This window comes from Oryctolagus cuniculus, chromosome X (assembly GCF_051225735.1).
Source record: "Oryctolagus cuniculus isolate XC-2025 breed Fujian yellow rabbit chromosome X, ASM5122573v1, whole genome shotgun sequence".
In the NCBI taxonomy this organism is placed as follows: domain Eukaryota; kingdom Metazoa; phylum Chordata; class Mammalia; order Lagomorpha; family Leporidae; genus Oryctolagus; species Oryctolagus cuniculus.
The window spans coordinates 50,153,962-50,170,429 of NC_142888.1; the positions used below are offsets into that span (position 1 = coordinate 50,153,962).

The window sequence follows — 16,468 nt, forward strand, 5'->3', positions numbered from 1 at the left end:
TATAGACAGTGGAAGTCACATTTGGAGATGAATGCTAGTGATGACAACCCTTTCTTGCTTGTGGATGAAGAAACCAAAATAGACTCCTGTGGCAAACACTAATAAGGTGCATGAAGCTTAACTCAAACATAAGGTTGGAGTCAGTGTGCTCAATGTACTTGGAGAATTCAATAGAGGATAGAGGCAAGATGAAGGACTAAAAATAACCAAGGACATATTTACCTCTATTCAGGCAAGCCAAAAGTCTATCCATTTCCTTTTTTCTAAAAAATAAAGAAAAGAGTTTTCCAACTGTTTCAGTTCTTTACTGAAGAAAAGAACTAAAAAGAGACGCTATTTGTGCCTGACAGCTGGGCTAATAAATTGCAAAATTATGAAGTTTGTTGTTCAAAGTTCCAATCTTTCATTTCAACACTCTTTCTCCCCACCACAGGATACAACTCCTCCCCAGTACCCTCACATGCTTTTACCTCTACTCCTACTCTCAGCAAAAGATTTCAATGATTTTACATTGTAGGTTTTACATTGTAGGATCACAGAATTTGGGAGCAGGTGGTGATCCCTGTGATTTATAACCTTTCTTATTTTGAACAGTGAGAACTAGAACCCTTGTTTCAAATAAAATTGCATTAAGAGTTTAATAATATATAAGAAAAAAACTAAAATGGAGCTCTTTGATTAACCCAGAGGTAGGTACAGGCCTGGATTCTCACCTTCTTAGAAATCTCTGAAGTAGTGCCACAGAATCTCTAGGCTTCTGAAGAATGTGTTTTACAAAATCACTTATCTAGGATAGACCCCTCATTTTGCAGATGAGAAAATAGACCTAGTGATGGAGATTATTTGTCCAAGGTCATGTAGTGAGTGCCAATTGTAAGTCTACTACCCAGGTGTGTCAAGCTTCTTCAAGGTATATAAATTTTAACAAAGGATTTCTGGCTTCTAGTTCTGAGTGTAAGGAACATGGAAGCCACCACATTCTCTTAACAATTACCAAAAACCTGAACCAGCTGAAAAATCAACAACTCTTCTTAGATCCATAAAAGAGGCAAGGGAAAATGACAAAACACTACTACAAAGATTGGGTGGACAGGCAGGTGAATACAGGAGAGTTATGGCTCATTGGATGGAGCAGAGACTCAAGAGAGGAAAACACTATGGGAACCAGTGCCGGAGCAAGCAAACCTGAATCATAACTGGCAAATCACTGGAAGCTCTGCATGAACAGGACTGAGAGTTAAAAACTCTAGGTTGTCCAGTCATAAGGTGACCTCCACAATTTTGTGTTATCCTTCCAGGAGTTTATCCAGATTTTCACAATGAGTACTGGATAAAAATCCTTTCATCTTACTGACAATGAGAGGGAAAAAGAAACCATCTAGAAATATGCCAGACTAGTCTTTTTTTAAAAAAAATTATTTACTTATTTATTATTTATTTGAAAGGCAGAGGGGAGAGAGAGAGAGAGAGAGAGATAATTGGAAGAGTATCAATAGGCTGGTGTAATATTTACCGAGCTTCTTTCATCTGCTGGTTTTACTCCCCAAATGCCTGTAACAGCTTGGGCTAGGCCCAGCTGAATCTGGGAGCCTGGAACTCAATCTGGGTCTCAAATGTGAGTGTAGAGATCCAATTACCTGTGCTATCACCCACTGCCCCTGAAGGTGAACATTAGCAGGAAGCTGGAATTGGAAGTGGAGACAGGACTCAAACCCAAACACTCCAATACAGGAGGATATGGGCATCCCAAGTAGTGTCTTTTTTTTTTTTTTTTTTTTGGACAGGCAGAGTGGACAGTGAGAGAGAGAAACAGAGATAAAGGTCTTCCTTTTCCGTTGGTTCACCCTCTCTTGGCCGCTGCGGCCGGCACTCTGTGGCTGGCGCACCACGCTGATCCAAAGCCAGGAGCCAGGTGCTTCTCCTGGTCTCCCATGGGGTGCAGGGCCCAAGCACTTGGGCCATCCTCCACTGCACTCCCTGGCCACAGCAGAGAGCTGGCCTGGAAGAGGAGCGACAAGGACAGAATCCGGTGTGCTGGTGCTGCAGGCGGAAGATTAGCCTATTGAGCCACGGTGCCGGCCTCCAAGTAGTGTCTTAACCACTGCATCAAACACTTGTCCCAGAGCATTCTTATCAAGGTCTATCCTTCAGAGAAACTACATAATTAGAGCCTAATCTTCTAGGGTATTATTAGAGCCTAACCTACCTGGGGGGAGGGAAACACTCAAATCCACTCTAGCCATTCTGTCCCACCTAACAGGAGGTAATAAAACTGAGAAGCAATTGTGAAGTTCACAGTCAGAGGTACAAAGTCACTAAAAGACTGAGACTTAATCACAGGACTATGAAAACTTCCTTCCTCCCCCAACTCACTACCACATTACAAAAGGCTTATTTATAGCAGTTCTTTTTACCTAGTACATCATGTCTAGCTATCAAGAAAAAAAAAATCACAAGGCATACTAAATGGTAAAAAGCACAATTTGGAGAGACAAAGCAAGTGTTAGAAATAGACATGGCAGGGATTTTGGAATTATCAGACCGGAAATTTAAAACAGCTATGATCAATACAATAAGGGTTCTAATGGATAAAGTAGACAACATGCATGAACATATGGGCAATGTAAGCAGAGATGGAAAATCCTTAGAAAGAATAAAAAGGAGATACCAGAGTTAAAGAAAAAAAAAAAACCAAAACAGAAATGAGAATGCCTTTGATAGGCTTATTAATAGATTAGACACAGCTGAGGAATGCATCTCTGTGCCAGAGCGTATATGAACAGAAACCTTCAAAACTGAAAAACAAATAAAAGAAAGAATAAAAAAATAATAAACCAGAATATCCAAGGACTGTGAGACAACTACAAAAGGTATATCACACATATAATGGGGATACTAGAAATAGACTGAAACAAAAAATATTTGAAATCATAAGGTCAGGCATTTGGCACAGCAGTTAAGAGACACCTGGGATGCCTGCATCCCATATTAGAGTACCTGAGTTGGAGTTCTGGCTCTGCTTCTGATTCTAGCCTCCTGCTAATGCACACTCTGGGTGGCAGCAGGTGATGGCTCAAGTAGTTGGCTTCCAAACAGGTGGGAGACCAAGACTGAGTTCATGGCTTCTGGCTTTGGCCTGGCCCAGCACTGTCTGTTGCAGACATTTAAGACTGAATCAGCAGATGGAAGGTCTCTCTCTCTCTCTCTCTCTCTCTCTCTCTCTCTTTCAGTTAAATAAAAATAAATTAAAAATGAAATAACAGTGAATGAACCTTTCTCCCAAACTAATGTCAGACATCAAACCACAGATTCAGGAGGCTCAGAGAATACCAAGCAAGAAAAATGCCAAAAATTACACTTAAGCATGTTATTTTCAAATCATGGAAAATAAAATATACAGAAAAAAATTCCTAAAGAAGCCAGAAGGGGGAAAATACTACCTTACCTACATAGGAACAAAGATAAGAATTACATCTGACTTCTGTTCAGAAACTAACAAGCAAGAAGAAAATGAACCATTTAAAGTGCTTGAGTGGGAAAAACCCACCAATCTTGAATTTTGTACCCTGAGAAATTCTTTCAAAGTGAAGGAGAGTAAAGACTTTGTCAGGGAATAAAAATAAAATGAGATGGTGGCCATGTGTGAAGAAGAAAATGCCCACTAGACACTGAATCTGCTGGCATGCTGACCTTTAGAACTAGGAGAAATAAATATCCATTGTTTATAAGCTACTTAACCTGGGCATTTTATTACAGCATCTCAAACAGACTAAGACACCTAGCTAATGCAATAGAACAAGAAAAGGAAATCAAGTGTATACAGACTGTGAATGAGGAAATAAAACTGCCTTTGTTCACAGATGACATGTTCATCTGCATAGGAAATCCAAAAGAACTGACCAAAGGGGAAAAAATCCTGGAAGAAATAAGTGATTACAGCAAGGTTGCAGGACATAAGGTTACTCTACAAAACTCAACTGCTTTCTTATATACCAAAAATAAACAAGGAGAATTGAAATTAAAAACATATTATCATTTAAAATAACACATCCCAAAATGAAATACTTAGGTATAAATCTAACAAAATATACACATGATATATATGAGGAAAACTTCAAAACTCTGATGAAAGCGATCAAAAAAGAATAAAATAAATGGAGAAATATTCCAAGTTAATGGAAAGGATGTTCCACTATTGTCAAGATGCCAGCTTTTCCCCAACTTGATATACAGATTCAATGCAACATAAATCAAAATGCCAGCAACTTATTTTGTGGATACCAACAAACTGATTCTTAAGTTTATATGGAGAGGCAAAAGGTGTATAATACTGAAGAGGAGCCCAGCTGGAGGAAAGACACTATATGACTTGAAGACTTATAGTATAGCTACAGTAATGAGGACAGTGTGATATTAGTGAAAGAACAGACAAATAGATCAATGGAACAGAATATAGAGCTCAGATATATATCTAAATAAACACAGTCAACTTATCTTTGACAAAGGAGCAAAGATAGTCTTTTCAATAAATGGTGTTGGTATTATAATTATTAATAATATTATGAACTCAAAACACATCATAGATCTAAATGTAAAACACAGAAATATAAAACTCCTAGAAGATAACATAGGAGAAAACCTAGATGACCTCGGTTATTGTGATCGCTTTTCAGATACAATATCAAATGCACGATCCATGAGAACAGAATTGATATGTTTGATTTAATTAAATTTTAAAACTTGTGTTCTACAAAAGACAATGTCAAGAGAATGAAAAAATAAGCCACAGACTGAGAGAAAATATTTTTAAAAGACACATATGATAAAGGGCTGTCATCCAAAATATACAAAGAACACTTAAAGCTCAACAATAAGAAACAAACAACCCAATTTAAAATGAGGAAAAAGGTTGGTGAACATGTTAAGATGTGGGAATGGCGGTGTGTCTGAAGAGGGCACAGAAGCCATGCACCACCACCACTCAATGCCTTACCCTATTAATGTCTTCCATCTGGCTGCTTCTGAGTGGTATTTGTGGGGAGCAATTCGGACTAGACTAAGTTACTGGAATTAAGACTTATTCTATGCATCTGCTCTCCCACAATATGGCGCTGGGAGAGAAGAAAACAGCTTCTACACAGCTGCCTCCAGTTCAGCCAATGAACTGTAGGACTTGCTCCTGGTTGGAGGAGAGCAGCGTACTCGGCGTGTGGGCAGCCGAGTTGGGATTGGCGGAGGAGGACTATAAAGGAGGAGAGAGACGGCATGCACCAGGAACATCTAAGGGGAACATCTAAGGGGAACACCTGTGCAGCCCCCGAGAGAGCCGGCCGGCGGTGTGCCGCTCCCCTGCGGAAGTGGGGAATGTGGCCAGGGGGAACTGCCCTTCCACGGAGGTGGAAGGGATAGTAGCCAACCCGGGAAGAACCGGCAGCAAACCCGGGGAGGGCCGAGCAGACGAAAGAACAGTGCAGGGTCCTGTGTTGCTCCTCCACGAAGAGGGGGAGCGACATAATGGTGCCGTGACTCGGATAGGAAACCTAGGACGGATAGGAAACTTAGGAGGGAAGAAACGGGAAGAACTGGGAAAATATCGGAGAGAGAGACTAGCAAACAGCCTAGGGAAAAGCCGGACGAAGAAGGTGCCGGAAGAAGCTATTGAAAGCCTAGGCATAGACTCAGATACGGACTACGGGGGGAAGCTGGGAGAAATCTCTAAGGTCGAAAGCGAAAGTGAAAGCTAGAACAAACAGACTCGGATGCGGACTGTGGGGAGAGGCCAGGAGAAATGAGGGAGGAGTATTGTTGGAGGAAAGCTTGGGGAAACATACTGGGTAGAGAAAAATGTTAGGGAAATTGAAGCCGTGGGGGGCAGGCCAAGGCGGAGACGAAAGCCACTTTGGGATTCTCAAGGTAGCCCGGGAATGGGGGGCGAAAAGTTGAAACCAGAAGCGGAAACGTAAGCCAGATTGGGATCCGTCTGATTAGCCCGGGGAGCAAAGGACGGGAAGCCAAATCGTGGGGCGGAGACGTGAGCTGGGTTGAATTCGCCAGGCTAGCCCGGGGAACTTGGATTGAATGCTAGTGGCGGAGACGTGAGCTACGCTGTGTGACTCGTGGAGGCTGCCGCACGCAGAGAGAGTGTGCGGGGCACAAGTAGATAGGGAACGCTGGGCTAAGTGCGAGACCGCGGAGTGTGCGCGCAAAGCCGAGCCGCGCAGATGAGAGAGGCGCGGGCTGAAGCGGCTCAGAGCCGGAAAGCCGCCGAGAGGCAGCCTCGGGGCGCCGCCAGGAGGCCGCGGGGATAAGAGAAACAGAAGTTTAGAAGTAAAATGAGAGAAATAGGAATGTTGGCAGACAGAAGTAAAATGGGAGAAATAGGAATGCCCGGAGATAGAGAAATAGAGAAATAGAAAGGCCTCCCCACAATACTGCAATTAGAAGGCTTGGATTCGGTCTGCCTGATTAGTGAGGCGATGAGCACCTGCGGGCGGCTAGCAGCTTATGCGCCGCAGGTCACCGAAAACAGGCATGTTATCAACACCAATAAGTCACCCCACAACATGGCAATGAGAAGGCTTGGGTTCGGTCTGCCTGATTAGGGCGGTAAGCACCAACAGGCGGCTCGACCAGAGTATGAGCTGCAGGTCACCGAAGATAGGCACGAATCAACACCAATAAGCCTCCCCACAATATGGCGCTGAGAAGGCTTGGATTCGGTTTGCCTGATAGGTTTTGTAAGCACCTGCAGGCAGTTCTAGCAGAGTAGAGCATGTGCTGCAGGGCACCGAACACAGGCACGCATCAGCGCCTAAAAACCTCCTCACAACATGGCGAAGAGAGGACCCGGATTCGGTTTGCCTGATTGATAGGACTTGTAAGAACCTGTGGCAACTCTAGCAAGTAGAGCAGAGTGTGTGCCGCGGGACACCGAAGACAGGCGCGTATCAACGCCAAAAATAAAAAGAAAGGGGGATCTGTGGGGAGCAATTCGGACTAGACTAAGTTACTGGAATTAAGACTTATTCTATGCATCTGCTCTCCCACAATATGGCGCTGGGAGAGAAGAAAACAGCTTCTACACAGCTGCCTCCAGTTCAGCCAATGAACTGTAGGACTTGCTCCTGGTTGGAGGAGAGCAGCGTACTCGGCGTGTGGGCAGCCGAGTTGGGATTGGCGGAGGAGGACTATAAAGGAGGAGAGAGACGGCATGCACCAGGAACATCTAAGGGGAACATCTAAGGGGAACATCTAAGGGGAACACCTGTGCAGCTCCCGAGAGAGCCGGCCGGTGGTGTGCCACTCCCCTGCGGAAGTGGGGAATGTGGCCAGGGGGAACTGCTCTTCCACGGAGGTGGAAGGGATAGTAGCCAACCCGGGAAGAACCAGCAGCAAACCCGGGGAGGGCTGAGCAGACGAAAGAACAGCGCAGGGTCCTGTGTTGCTCCTCCACGAAGAGGGGGAGCGACAGTATTCTTTACAACAAACCAGTAAACATAAGTAAAGTGAATACCTTGACTTCTACAAGCCCTTTTAGCAAATTATCAAATCAGAGGAAGCGGTTGTAGGAATCCTGGATTTGAGGCCTGGATTTATGATTGGCTTGTGAAGTGGGGGCAGATTTGACGCTAACTCCAGGTAGAAAGTGCCATTTGTTGGTATTGGAAAACACTCCAAAATTATTGTCAAGAAAAGCATTTGCTAAAGCTGCTTGTTCATGGAAACGTGTGGTTTGGGAAGAGAAAGAATGGAAGGTCCGGGCCAGCATTGCTGCATAGCAGGTTAAGCTGCTGCCTGCAGTGAGTCCCAGATGCTTCATTTCTGATTCAGCTCCCTGCTAATGTGCTTGGGAAAGCAACAGAGGATGGCCCAAGTGCTTGGGGTCCTGCACCCATGTGGGAGACCCAGACGAAGCTCCTGGCTCCTGTCTCCTGGCTTCAGCCTGGTCCTGTCCTGGACGCTGTGGCCATTTGGAGAATGAACCAGCAGATGGAAGACCTCTCTCTCTCTCTTTCTCTAACTCTACCTTTTCAAATAAACAAAATAAATATTTTTTAAAAAAGAATGAAAAGTCAAAGGAAGAGGAATCATTGACTTGGGTGGCCACGTGGTCACCACTGGTATGTACTGTGTTTGGTTACTAAAGGCAAAAAGTTACTATTGAAATTTAGAGATGGATCCAATTGAGAGCAGTTGATTCACTGGATACAATAGGAAATAAAAACTATCGAGAAAATGGTAAAATATTCAATCCCTAGGTTATTGTTGCCTATAATAGCCATAATGAAATGACATGGATCTTGAGGATGCCAGCCCAAGCTCAGGTTTTGATGAGCCTGAACTTTGGCCACTAGCTTCAAAGAACTCCCCCCAAGGAAAAATTATTAGGAGATAACAGAATGTATCTCTAAGGCTTCTGGTCACAAAGAAGTTGGTAAACACAGGGTCATGTGAAACCAAGAAACTATTGAAAGCAAGGAGAATGGGTGTGAAGGAGTTGTTTCATTCTGTAGATTGGTATCACTGGCTTCAGGAGGAACTTTCATTACAAAACATTAAGAGAGTAACTGATGTACATACAGTGTCTTTGATTTTGAATGTTGTACTACCACAGGAGTGATGAGCCAAAGAGCATCTCTGTTATTCCCTCAGTGTTATAAAGCTCCAAATAAGCCTGCTGTATTTAATCCAGTCTGGAGAAATTTAATAAGCCAGAAGGCAAAAATTATAATGAGAAATCTGATTTTAAATCACCTGGGGCAATAGTCAGGCAGATTAATTATGTTAAAGGTTGACAAAAAACAAACAAACAAACAAACAAAAAAAACAGGCTTATCATACGATCCGGCAGTTGTGCTCCTTGGTTTTTACCCAAAGGAGCTGAAAATTTATGACCACACAAAAATCTACACATAAATATTTCTAGCAACTTTATTCATAATTGCCCAAACTTAGAAGAAACCAAGATGCCCTTCAGTAGGTCAATGGATGAATAAAACATGATATATTCATACCATGGAATATTTTTAAAAATCATTTTTACTTTATTTGAAAGGCAGAGTCACAGAAAGAGATAGAGGGAGATCTTCCATTCTCTGGTTCATTCTCCAAATGGCTGCAATGGCTAGGGCTGGGCCAGACCAAAGTCAAGCTCCTGGAATTCTATCCTCTGTTGCTTTCCAAGGTGCATTAGCAGGAAGCTGGATGGAAAGCAGAGCAGCCAGGACTCAAACTGGTGCTCTGATATGGAATGCCAGTATTGCAGGGAGCAGTTTAACCCACTGTGCCATAATGCTGGCCCCACGATGGAATATTAGTCAGTGAAGGAGCATAGAGGATGTTTAAGGCAGTGAAAACATTTTGTATGATCAGTAATGATTAATGCATGCCATTATACTTCATCCAAACTCATAGAACATACAGTATAGAGATGTAAACTACAGACATTATGGCGATTATGATGTGTCAATTTTATTTAATCATTTGTAATAATGTACTACTCTGGTGGGGATATTGATAATGGGGAGGTTATGGATGTGTGGGGACAGGGAGTATATGGTAATCTCTGTACCTTGCTTTCAGTTTTGCTGTGAACCCAAAACTGTCCTAAAAAAAAAACCCAAGGCTTAAACTTAGAAAACAAATTTTAACAAAGACTAAGAGCCTATTTTGTTTAAGCAAAAGAATGAATATGGAATCACTGGAAAACTCAAGTAGGGAAATTTACAGGAAGAACGGTAGAGCATACTAGAATACTGGACTTAGGGTGAACACTTAGCATAGAAGCTAAGGCATGCATATCCCACATAGAATTGCCTGGGTTCTATTCTAGGCTCTGGTTCCTTATTATGAATTCTTGACAATGAAGCCCCTGGGAGGCAGCAAGTGATGATGACTCACTCAACTGGGTCCCTGCCACCTATGTGGTAGACCTGGATTGAATTCCTGGCTCCAAGCTTCAGCCTGGCTCAGTCTTGGCTGTTGCAGGCATTTGGGGAGTGAAACAGCAGTTGGAGGCTCTCTTATGTCTGTCTATCCATCTCTCGCTGTCTCTCTGTCTCTTGAATAAAAGAAAAAACTTAAAAGGAAAAGACTGGCCTCATCAGAAGGGGATCTAAAATTATATAATAAAGACTGTGCTTCAGAAAAAATAGCAGCGTTCTGAGTGATCAATCATAGAAGTTTGGTTTATATAAATTAACTTCTTATAGTGAATTTTATTAATTTTAGTTTCAGCTGAGCTGAAGTTGACTTTTTCATTATTTAATATAGTGAATCTGTATAAAATCATCTAGGAAAGGCCCATGAATGCAAATACATAGTACAACTAAGAATGAAGATGTGAAAAGGAATATATAGTGGCCAGCACTGTGCATACATAACAGCTAAAACCACTGCCTGTGGTGCCGGCATCACACATAGGCACCGGTTCGAGTCCCGGCAGCTCCACTTCCAAACCAGCTCCCTGCTAATGGCCTAGGAAAGCAGCAAAAGATGGTCCAAGTCCTTAGGTCCCTGCACATACATGGGAGACCTAGAAGAAACTCCAGGCTCCTGGCTTCCCATCAGCCCAGCTCTGGCCATTGTACCCATTTGAGGAGTGAGCCAGTGGATGGAAGATGTCTGTCTGTCTCTCTCTTTATAATTCAGCCTTTCAAATAAATAAAGAAAGAAATATTAAAAAATAAAAGGGATATGTAATCTACTTAAGAGCAAACTACTTTAAAAATTTGACACAAGAGTCATTAGTGCTTAGATACTGCTAATTAAACCACAGTAATTTGAGAACAGAGAAGAGCTTTAAAAATCATCTAATTCATCTTTTAAAATTTTACAGATGAGGAAAACATAGCTTAGAAAAGTTAAATAAATAGCCATTGCCTAAGGTAAACCAGGAGTCAGTGAAATAACTGAAACTAGAAATCAGTCCTCATGACTCTTCTCATTGAATTAGTTGCTTTAAGAAAAATTTACAAAGTAATCTAATCTATTTGTTAAATCAAGTACTGACTTCTATCTGGAAGCACTGCTAGAAGATACTCTATTATATATTTACTTGAGAACAATGAAGACATAGTTTTAAACTGTTTCATAATTTACCATTAAGTCAAACAGAATCCCTTCCTTTATCCTGTTTCTAAACTGATTTTAGTGAACTGTTTAACAGTGTGCTATGATTAAGCAGAACATGAAGCAGCTTCAAGTACAGTGCTAAAGAGCTTATAAAGCTGATATTCAGAAATTTAAATAAATTGAGTGGCAATTATGTGTCAGATAGAGCCCTGGGCTCCAAAAACATAAAGATGCATACAAATAGTCCTAGCCCTCAGGGAGTTCTCACAATCTAATAGCTATTAAGGTTCAGTCTCAGTCCCCCTACATTTTTTTTAAATCGTTGAAAATCTCAAAGATGTTCCAATATTAAAAGATGAGTATAATGAATCCTCATATACTACTCATCCAGCTTCAAAAATTATTAACTCATCAGTTTTATCTCACTGATACCTCCACCTACTTCTTCCCTTCCATATTATTTTGAAGCAAAATCCAGAAATTATATTATTTCACCCACACATATTTCAAGATGTGTCTCTAAGGGATAAGGACTCTTTAAAAAATCACACTACCATTATCACACTTAAAAGTCAATAATTTCTTAATATTAAGTATTTGGTCATTATTCAAATTTCCATTGTCTCATGTTTCAAGTTTGTTTGAGCTTATATTTAATGAACTCAAAAAGCCTGAAAGAAATGGCAATACATACCATACATGCTTTGGTAAAACTGCTACTATAAAAAAGTTAATAAGTGGGGCTGGCATTGTGGCATAGTGGGTAAAGCTGCCACTTACGATGCTGGCATCCTATATGGGTGCCAGTTCATGTCCCAGCTGCTCCACTTCCCTTCCAGCTCCCTGCTAATGGCTTGGGAAAAGCAGCCAAAGATGGCTCAAGTGTTTGGGCCCCTGCCATCTATGTGGGAAACTCCTGGTTCCTGGTTTTGGCCTGGCACACCCCAGGCCATTGCGGCCATCTGGGGAGTAAACCAGTGGATGGAAGATCTCTGTCTGTCTCTCCTTTCTGTAACTCTGATTTTCAAATAAAATAAAATAAATCTTTAAGAAAAGTTCATAAGCCATCTAAATAATGTTATCTCTGTCACAGAATATAATTGAAAAATATATTGCCTCCAGTTGCAAATATGAAAAGCAAAAGTAAACTAGATATATAGAGATATACAGTTCTTGTTGAAGTAGGGAATGCAAAAATGGGTGATATTTTTGAGTTATTCCTAAGTCAAGACCTTGTACAGTTTTCTTTCAAGTCATGGGTGAGTTTTGTGAAAGAAAAATTTGTGACCAAATTCTTCTAGAGTGTTAAGTTTTTGCTATCTTATGTTACAGAAAGTGATCAGAAATATTTCACTCCCGGCTGATGGGATCAGTAAGCCATGCAGGTTATATGATCTATGGGAACATAATAGATATGCCTATACTTGAGTCCTTGGATAAGAAAAGAAGAAACAGGGGCCAGCGCTGTGGCGCAGCGGGTTAACGTCCTGGCCTGAAGCGCTGGCATTCCATATGGGCACCGTTTTGAGACCTGGCTGCTCCTCTACCGATCCAGCTCCCTGCTATGGCCTGGGAAAGCAGTGGAGGATGGCCCAAGTCCTTGGGCCCTGCACTCGCATAGGAGACCTGGAGGAAGCTCTTGGCTCCTGGCTTCGGACTGCCGCAGCTCCAGCCGCTGCAGCCAATTGGGGAGCGAACCTTCGGATGGAAGACCTCCCTCTCTCTCTCTCTCTCTGACTCTCCTCTCTTTGTGTAACTCTGACTTTTGAATAAATAAATAAATCTTAAAAAATAAAAAAGGAGAAACAGATGCAATGTAATAATTGGGTCATAGGTAGCACTATTGAGGACTTAAGTACCTGGCACTCTAAGCAATTTTACATATATCAGCTTATACTCTGGGTTCTCTTTAGATTGCATAACTCACTGAGTCATCACAGCAACCCAATGAGGTGTGTACTACTATTCTCATTTTACAAATGGGGAAACTGAAGCCAAAAAAGTTAAGAAACTTATTCGAGGTTACACATTTATAAGTAGCAGAGCCAGCATATGAACCTAGGAAGAACTGTCCCAAAACCTACATTAATCTTAGCCACTGCATTACCCATCTCTCAATATAAAGCTTATATTGAAAATTACTGTAATTTTCCTATTGATTAATACTGCATGTCTGTTGAAATAACTTACTTAGTTTCAGATTCTTGCAGTTGAGAGACTTTTGGAAGAGCAATACGAAACAAACACCTGTATAATAAAGTAATACAGAAAGTGGTTCTTACATGTGAAAGCAAATATACCATATTATTAACCTTGATTATCCCAGGAGGTAGAACTGAGAAAAGAGAAGAAAAGGGGAGAATAACTTTATTTTATATACTTCTGTATTATTTTAATGGTTGCACTAAAAGCATACCAATTTTGTCATTTTGAATATGGAATTTAATAAAGGAATTTAAAAACAAGAGTGTTGCTTATAACAAATTCTTAAATGGTTCCACAGGTTGTATCATCACCCTAAATCACATGCTAGAACATCACGTATGTTATATAAATCTTTATATTTCTCATTCCATAAAGCAATCTATCACCAGTCTTGGGTCCCACATAAACTAGGATCACTATTCTTTGAAGGGATCTGGCAGCATAATAAGAAATTGACAAAATAATGGAATTGGTAAAGTTTCAAACCCTAAATGTTTTAAAGAAAATACAATCTGTCCTGAATGGATTTTAGATATTGATCTGACTAAAGGCAGGCAAATATCTCAAGACACCTTTTGACTCTTCCTTACTGTGACTCCCATTTCCCTTTGCAGGTGTAACTAGTAGTTAGCATAACTAATCTCACTCTCTGCTATCTCACCATTGTGTATCAAATTCCCTATTGACAAATAAATTTCCTTCCCAGAAAGAGAGTAGGAGGAAGACTAGGTTCAACTGTTCTTTTTACTTTGAGCATCTGGGTCACCAGTTGTTATAGTAGGCATTGATCTCACCAGCATTAGTTTGGCAACGTTTTTAGTCCAAGAATAAGATAAACAGAGGATATCCTCTCACTTGAACAGGATTTGAATTACTCACTTTAAAGATGCAATAACTTGTTCTGGGTCTTCTGAATGTTGGGCTAAATACTCCAAAGCTTTTATTGCCACAGTTTGTTGTTCATGCTAAAAGGAACAAATACATCAAATTACATCTCAAAGTGATACAAGCAACATGTTATCTATATTTCTGCCCAGGACAAGAAAAAAAAATACGAACATGTTCATTTTGTACTCTCAAAAGAGCTACTGCAAGATGGCAGAATGAAGATACAACCCATTGACAAAAACATAAAAGGTTCACATTTACCCCAGAAATCCATACTTGCCTAACCACAAACATAGCCTTGCCATCACTGCCTCGAATCCACTAATTCTTAATATGTTTTTTATTCCTGTTCATTAGTAATAACCAGAAGAACCACAGACATTCACATCACCCTCATGCTCAGCACTCCAATCGCTGAAAGGTTCTGTGCATTCTCTCCTGTTTTTTCCTCTCTCTCCCCAACTCCTCCAGTCCTTCCATGATGCTCTCTGAAATTCAGTACATTAGCAGCAAAATTTCTTCTAGAAGCAACTTCTTTGAAAGCTTCTTGTACATTCTTGCTTTAATGGAAATCTAGGTTTCTGCCAAAGATGTTGTTACCACTGAAGCCCTCTCAAGTGGTGGTTGCCTTTGTCCTCACTACCCTTCTAACTCTAGGCCTGTGGATGGAGTAGGTGTCCTTCTTGATCTTCATTACCATTTAAAAATCATTCTCCCTTTCTCTTCCTTAAAATCCTCAAGTTTGAATTCCCTGCCACCAGACTACATTACCTACTGTGCTTCATTGTTGCTGCAATCTACCATCTCCCAGTTCATTTCTTGATAGCTTATCTATTGTTCAACTATTTTCTTCAGAAACTACTGTCTCAATTTTCGGCATTTTCAGTACATAGATAGATGATCCTCCCAATATCCTAACCTCTCAGTTCATTGAATTCCATTCTGCCAATTACCTTAGCCATTCACTGCCACAGTCATTCACCAGATTCTCATTGCTAATCATTGCGACCCTTCCAAATTCTGTCAGGGTTGAGGCTAGGGTGAGCCAGGTAAGACATGTGAAGTATTACCTAGCATGCAAAATTTAAAAAGGCACTCACTCTCAGGTTGTACAGTACCAAATCTGCACTTGAATGACCTGGAGACTGAGTGCCATCATTAAGTTTTGCCACCTAGGGACCTTACTCCTTTACTCTAGTGCCCCATCCCAGCTCTTAGTTCCCCATGTTTTATTTTCTGACCAGGCCTCTTAACCATTCCAACTCATTCCCTCTATCATCTCGACTCCAGGAATCCTTCAATGGCAGTAAAAATCTCAAGCCATTGATGCTACCAGTTTTTCACTGTCCCTCATCTCCTTAATGTTCTCCTCCACATTCAATTTAAATTCCATGGGAATTAATCATAACCATTCCTTTGTTCTTTAACCTTCCTGTCCTTCTTCATTGTTTTCTTTTGGTAAAACTGTAAGTCTGGTCAAGTCCAACTTTCTACTGAGTTTTTTAAAAAGATTTATTTTATTTATTTGAAAGAGTTAGAGAGAGAGAAAGAGAGAGAGAGAGAGAGAGAAGGGGAAACACAAGCAGATCTTACATCTGTTGGTTCACTCCCCAAAGGGCCACAATGACTGGGCCAGGCCAGGCTAAAGCCAGGAGCCAGGAGCTTTGTCTGGGTCTCCCACGTGGGTGCAGGGGCTCAAACACTTGGGCCATTGTCCACTGCTTTCCCAGGCCATTAGCAGGGAGCTGGATAGAAGTGGAGCAGCCAGGACATGAACCAGCACCCACATGGGGTGCCAGTGTTACAGGTGGTGGCTTTAGCTGCTACACCACAATGCCGACTCCTGATTCCTTTTTGAAGTTTATTTGTTTAAAAGCCAGAGTGAGAGTGAGTGAGAGTGAGTGAGAGAGGGAAAGAGAGAAAGAGGGAGAGAGAGAGAGCAAGTGAGCGAGAGAATTTTCCATTCTCTGGTTCACTTCCCAAATGGCTGCAATGGCTTGGTCTGGGCCAGGATGAAGCCAGGAGGCTGGAACTTCATCCAGGTCTCCCACATGGGTGGCTGGGGATCAAGCTCTTGGGCCATCTTCTTCTGTCTTCCCAGGCACATTAGCAGTGAGATGGATCAGAGGTAGAGTAGCTGGGACTCAAACCAGGAACTCCAATTTGGGATGTGGGCATCACAAGGGGTGGCTTATCCTGCTGTGTCATAACACCTACCCACTCTGTAAACATTTTGAAGCTCCCTTGTATAGACAGCTCTTTAGAGGAATTTTGTCACAAAGAGAAGGAAAGAAAAGAAACT

General features: G+C 41.5%; 1 protein-coding gene across 1 annotated transcript in view; it reads right to left on the reverse strand.

Moving 5' to 3' along the window:
• Positions 1-16,468, reverse strand: part of TEX11 (testis expressed 11) — a 295,156-nt gene that overhangs the window by 66,227 nt on the left and 212,461 nt on the right. Inside the window, exons 18-20 of the mRNA XM_017349668.4 lie at positions 14,158-14,243; positions 13,264-13,320; positions 223-263 (exon numbers count right to left, since the gene is read on the reverse strand). Coding sequence (XP_017205157.3) covers positions 223-263; positions 13,264-13,320; positions 14,158-14,243 — 184 coding nt within the window. The remainder of the gene's footprint in view (positions 1-222; positions 264-13,263; positions 13,321-14,157; positions 14,244-16,468) is intronic.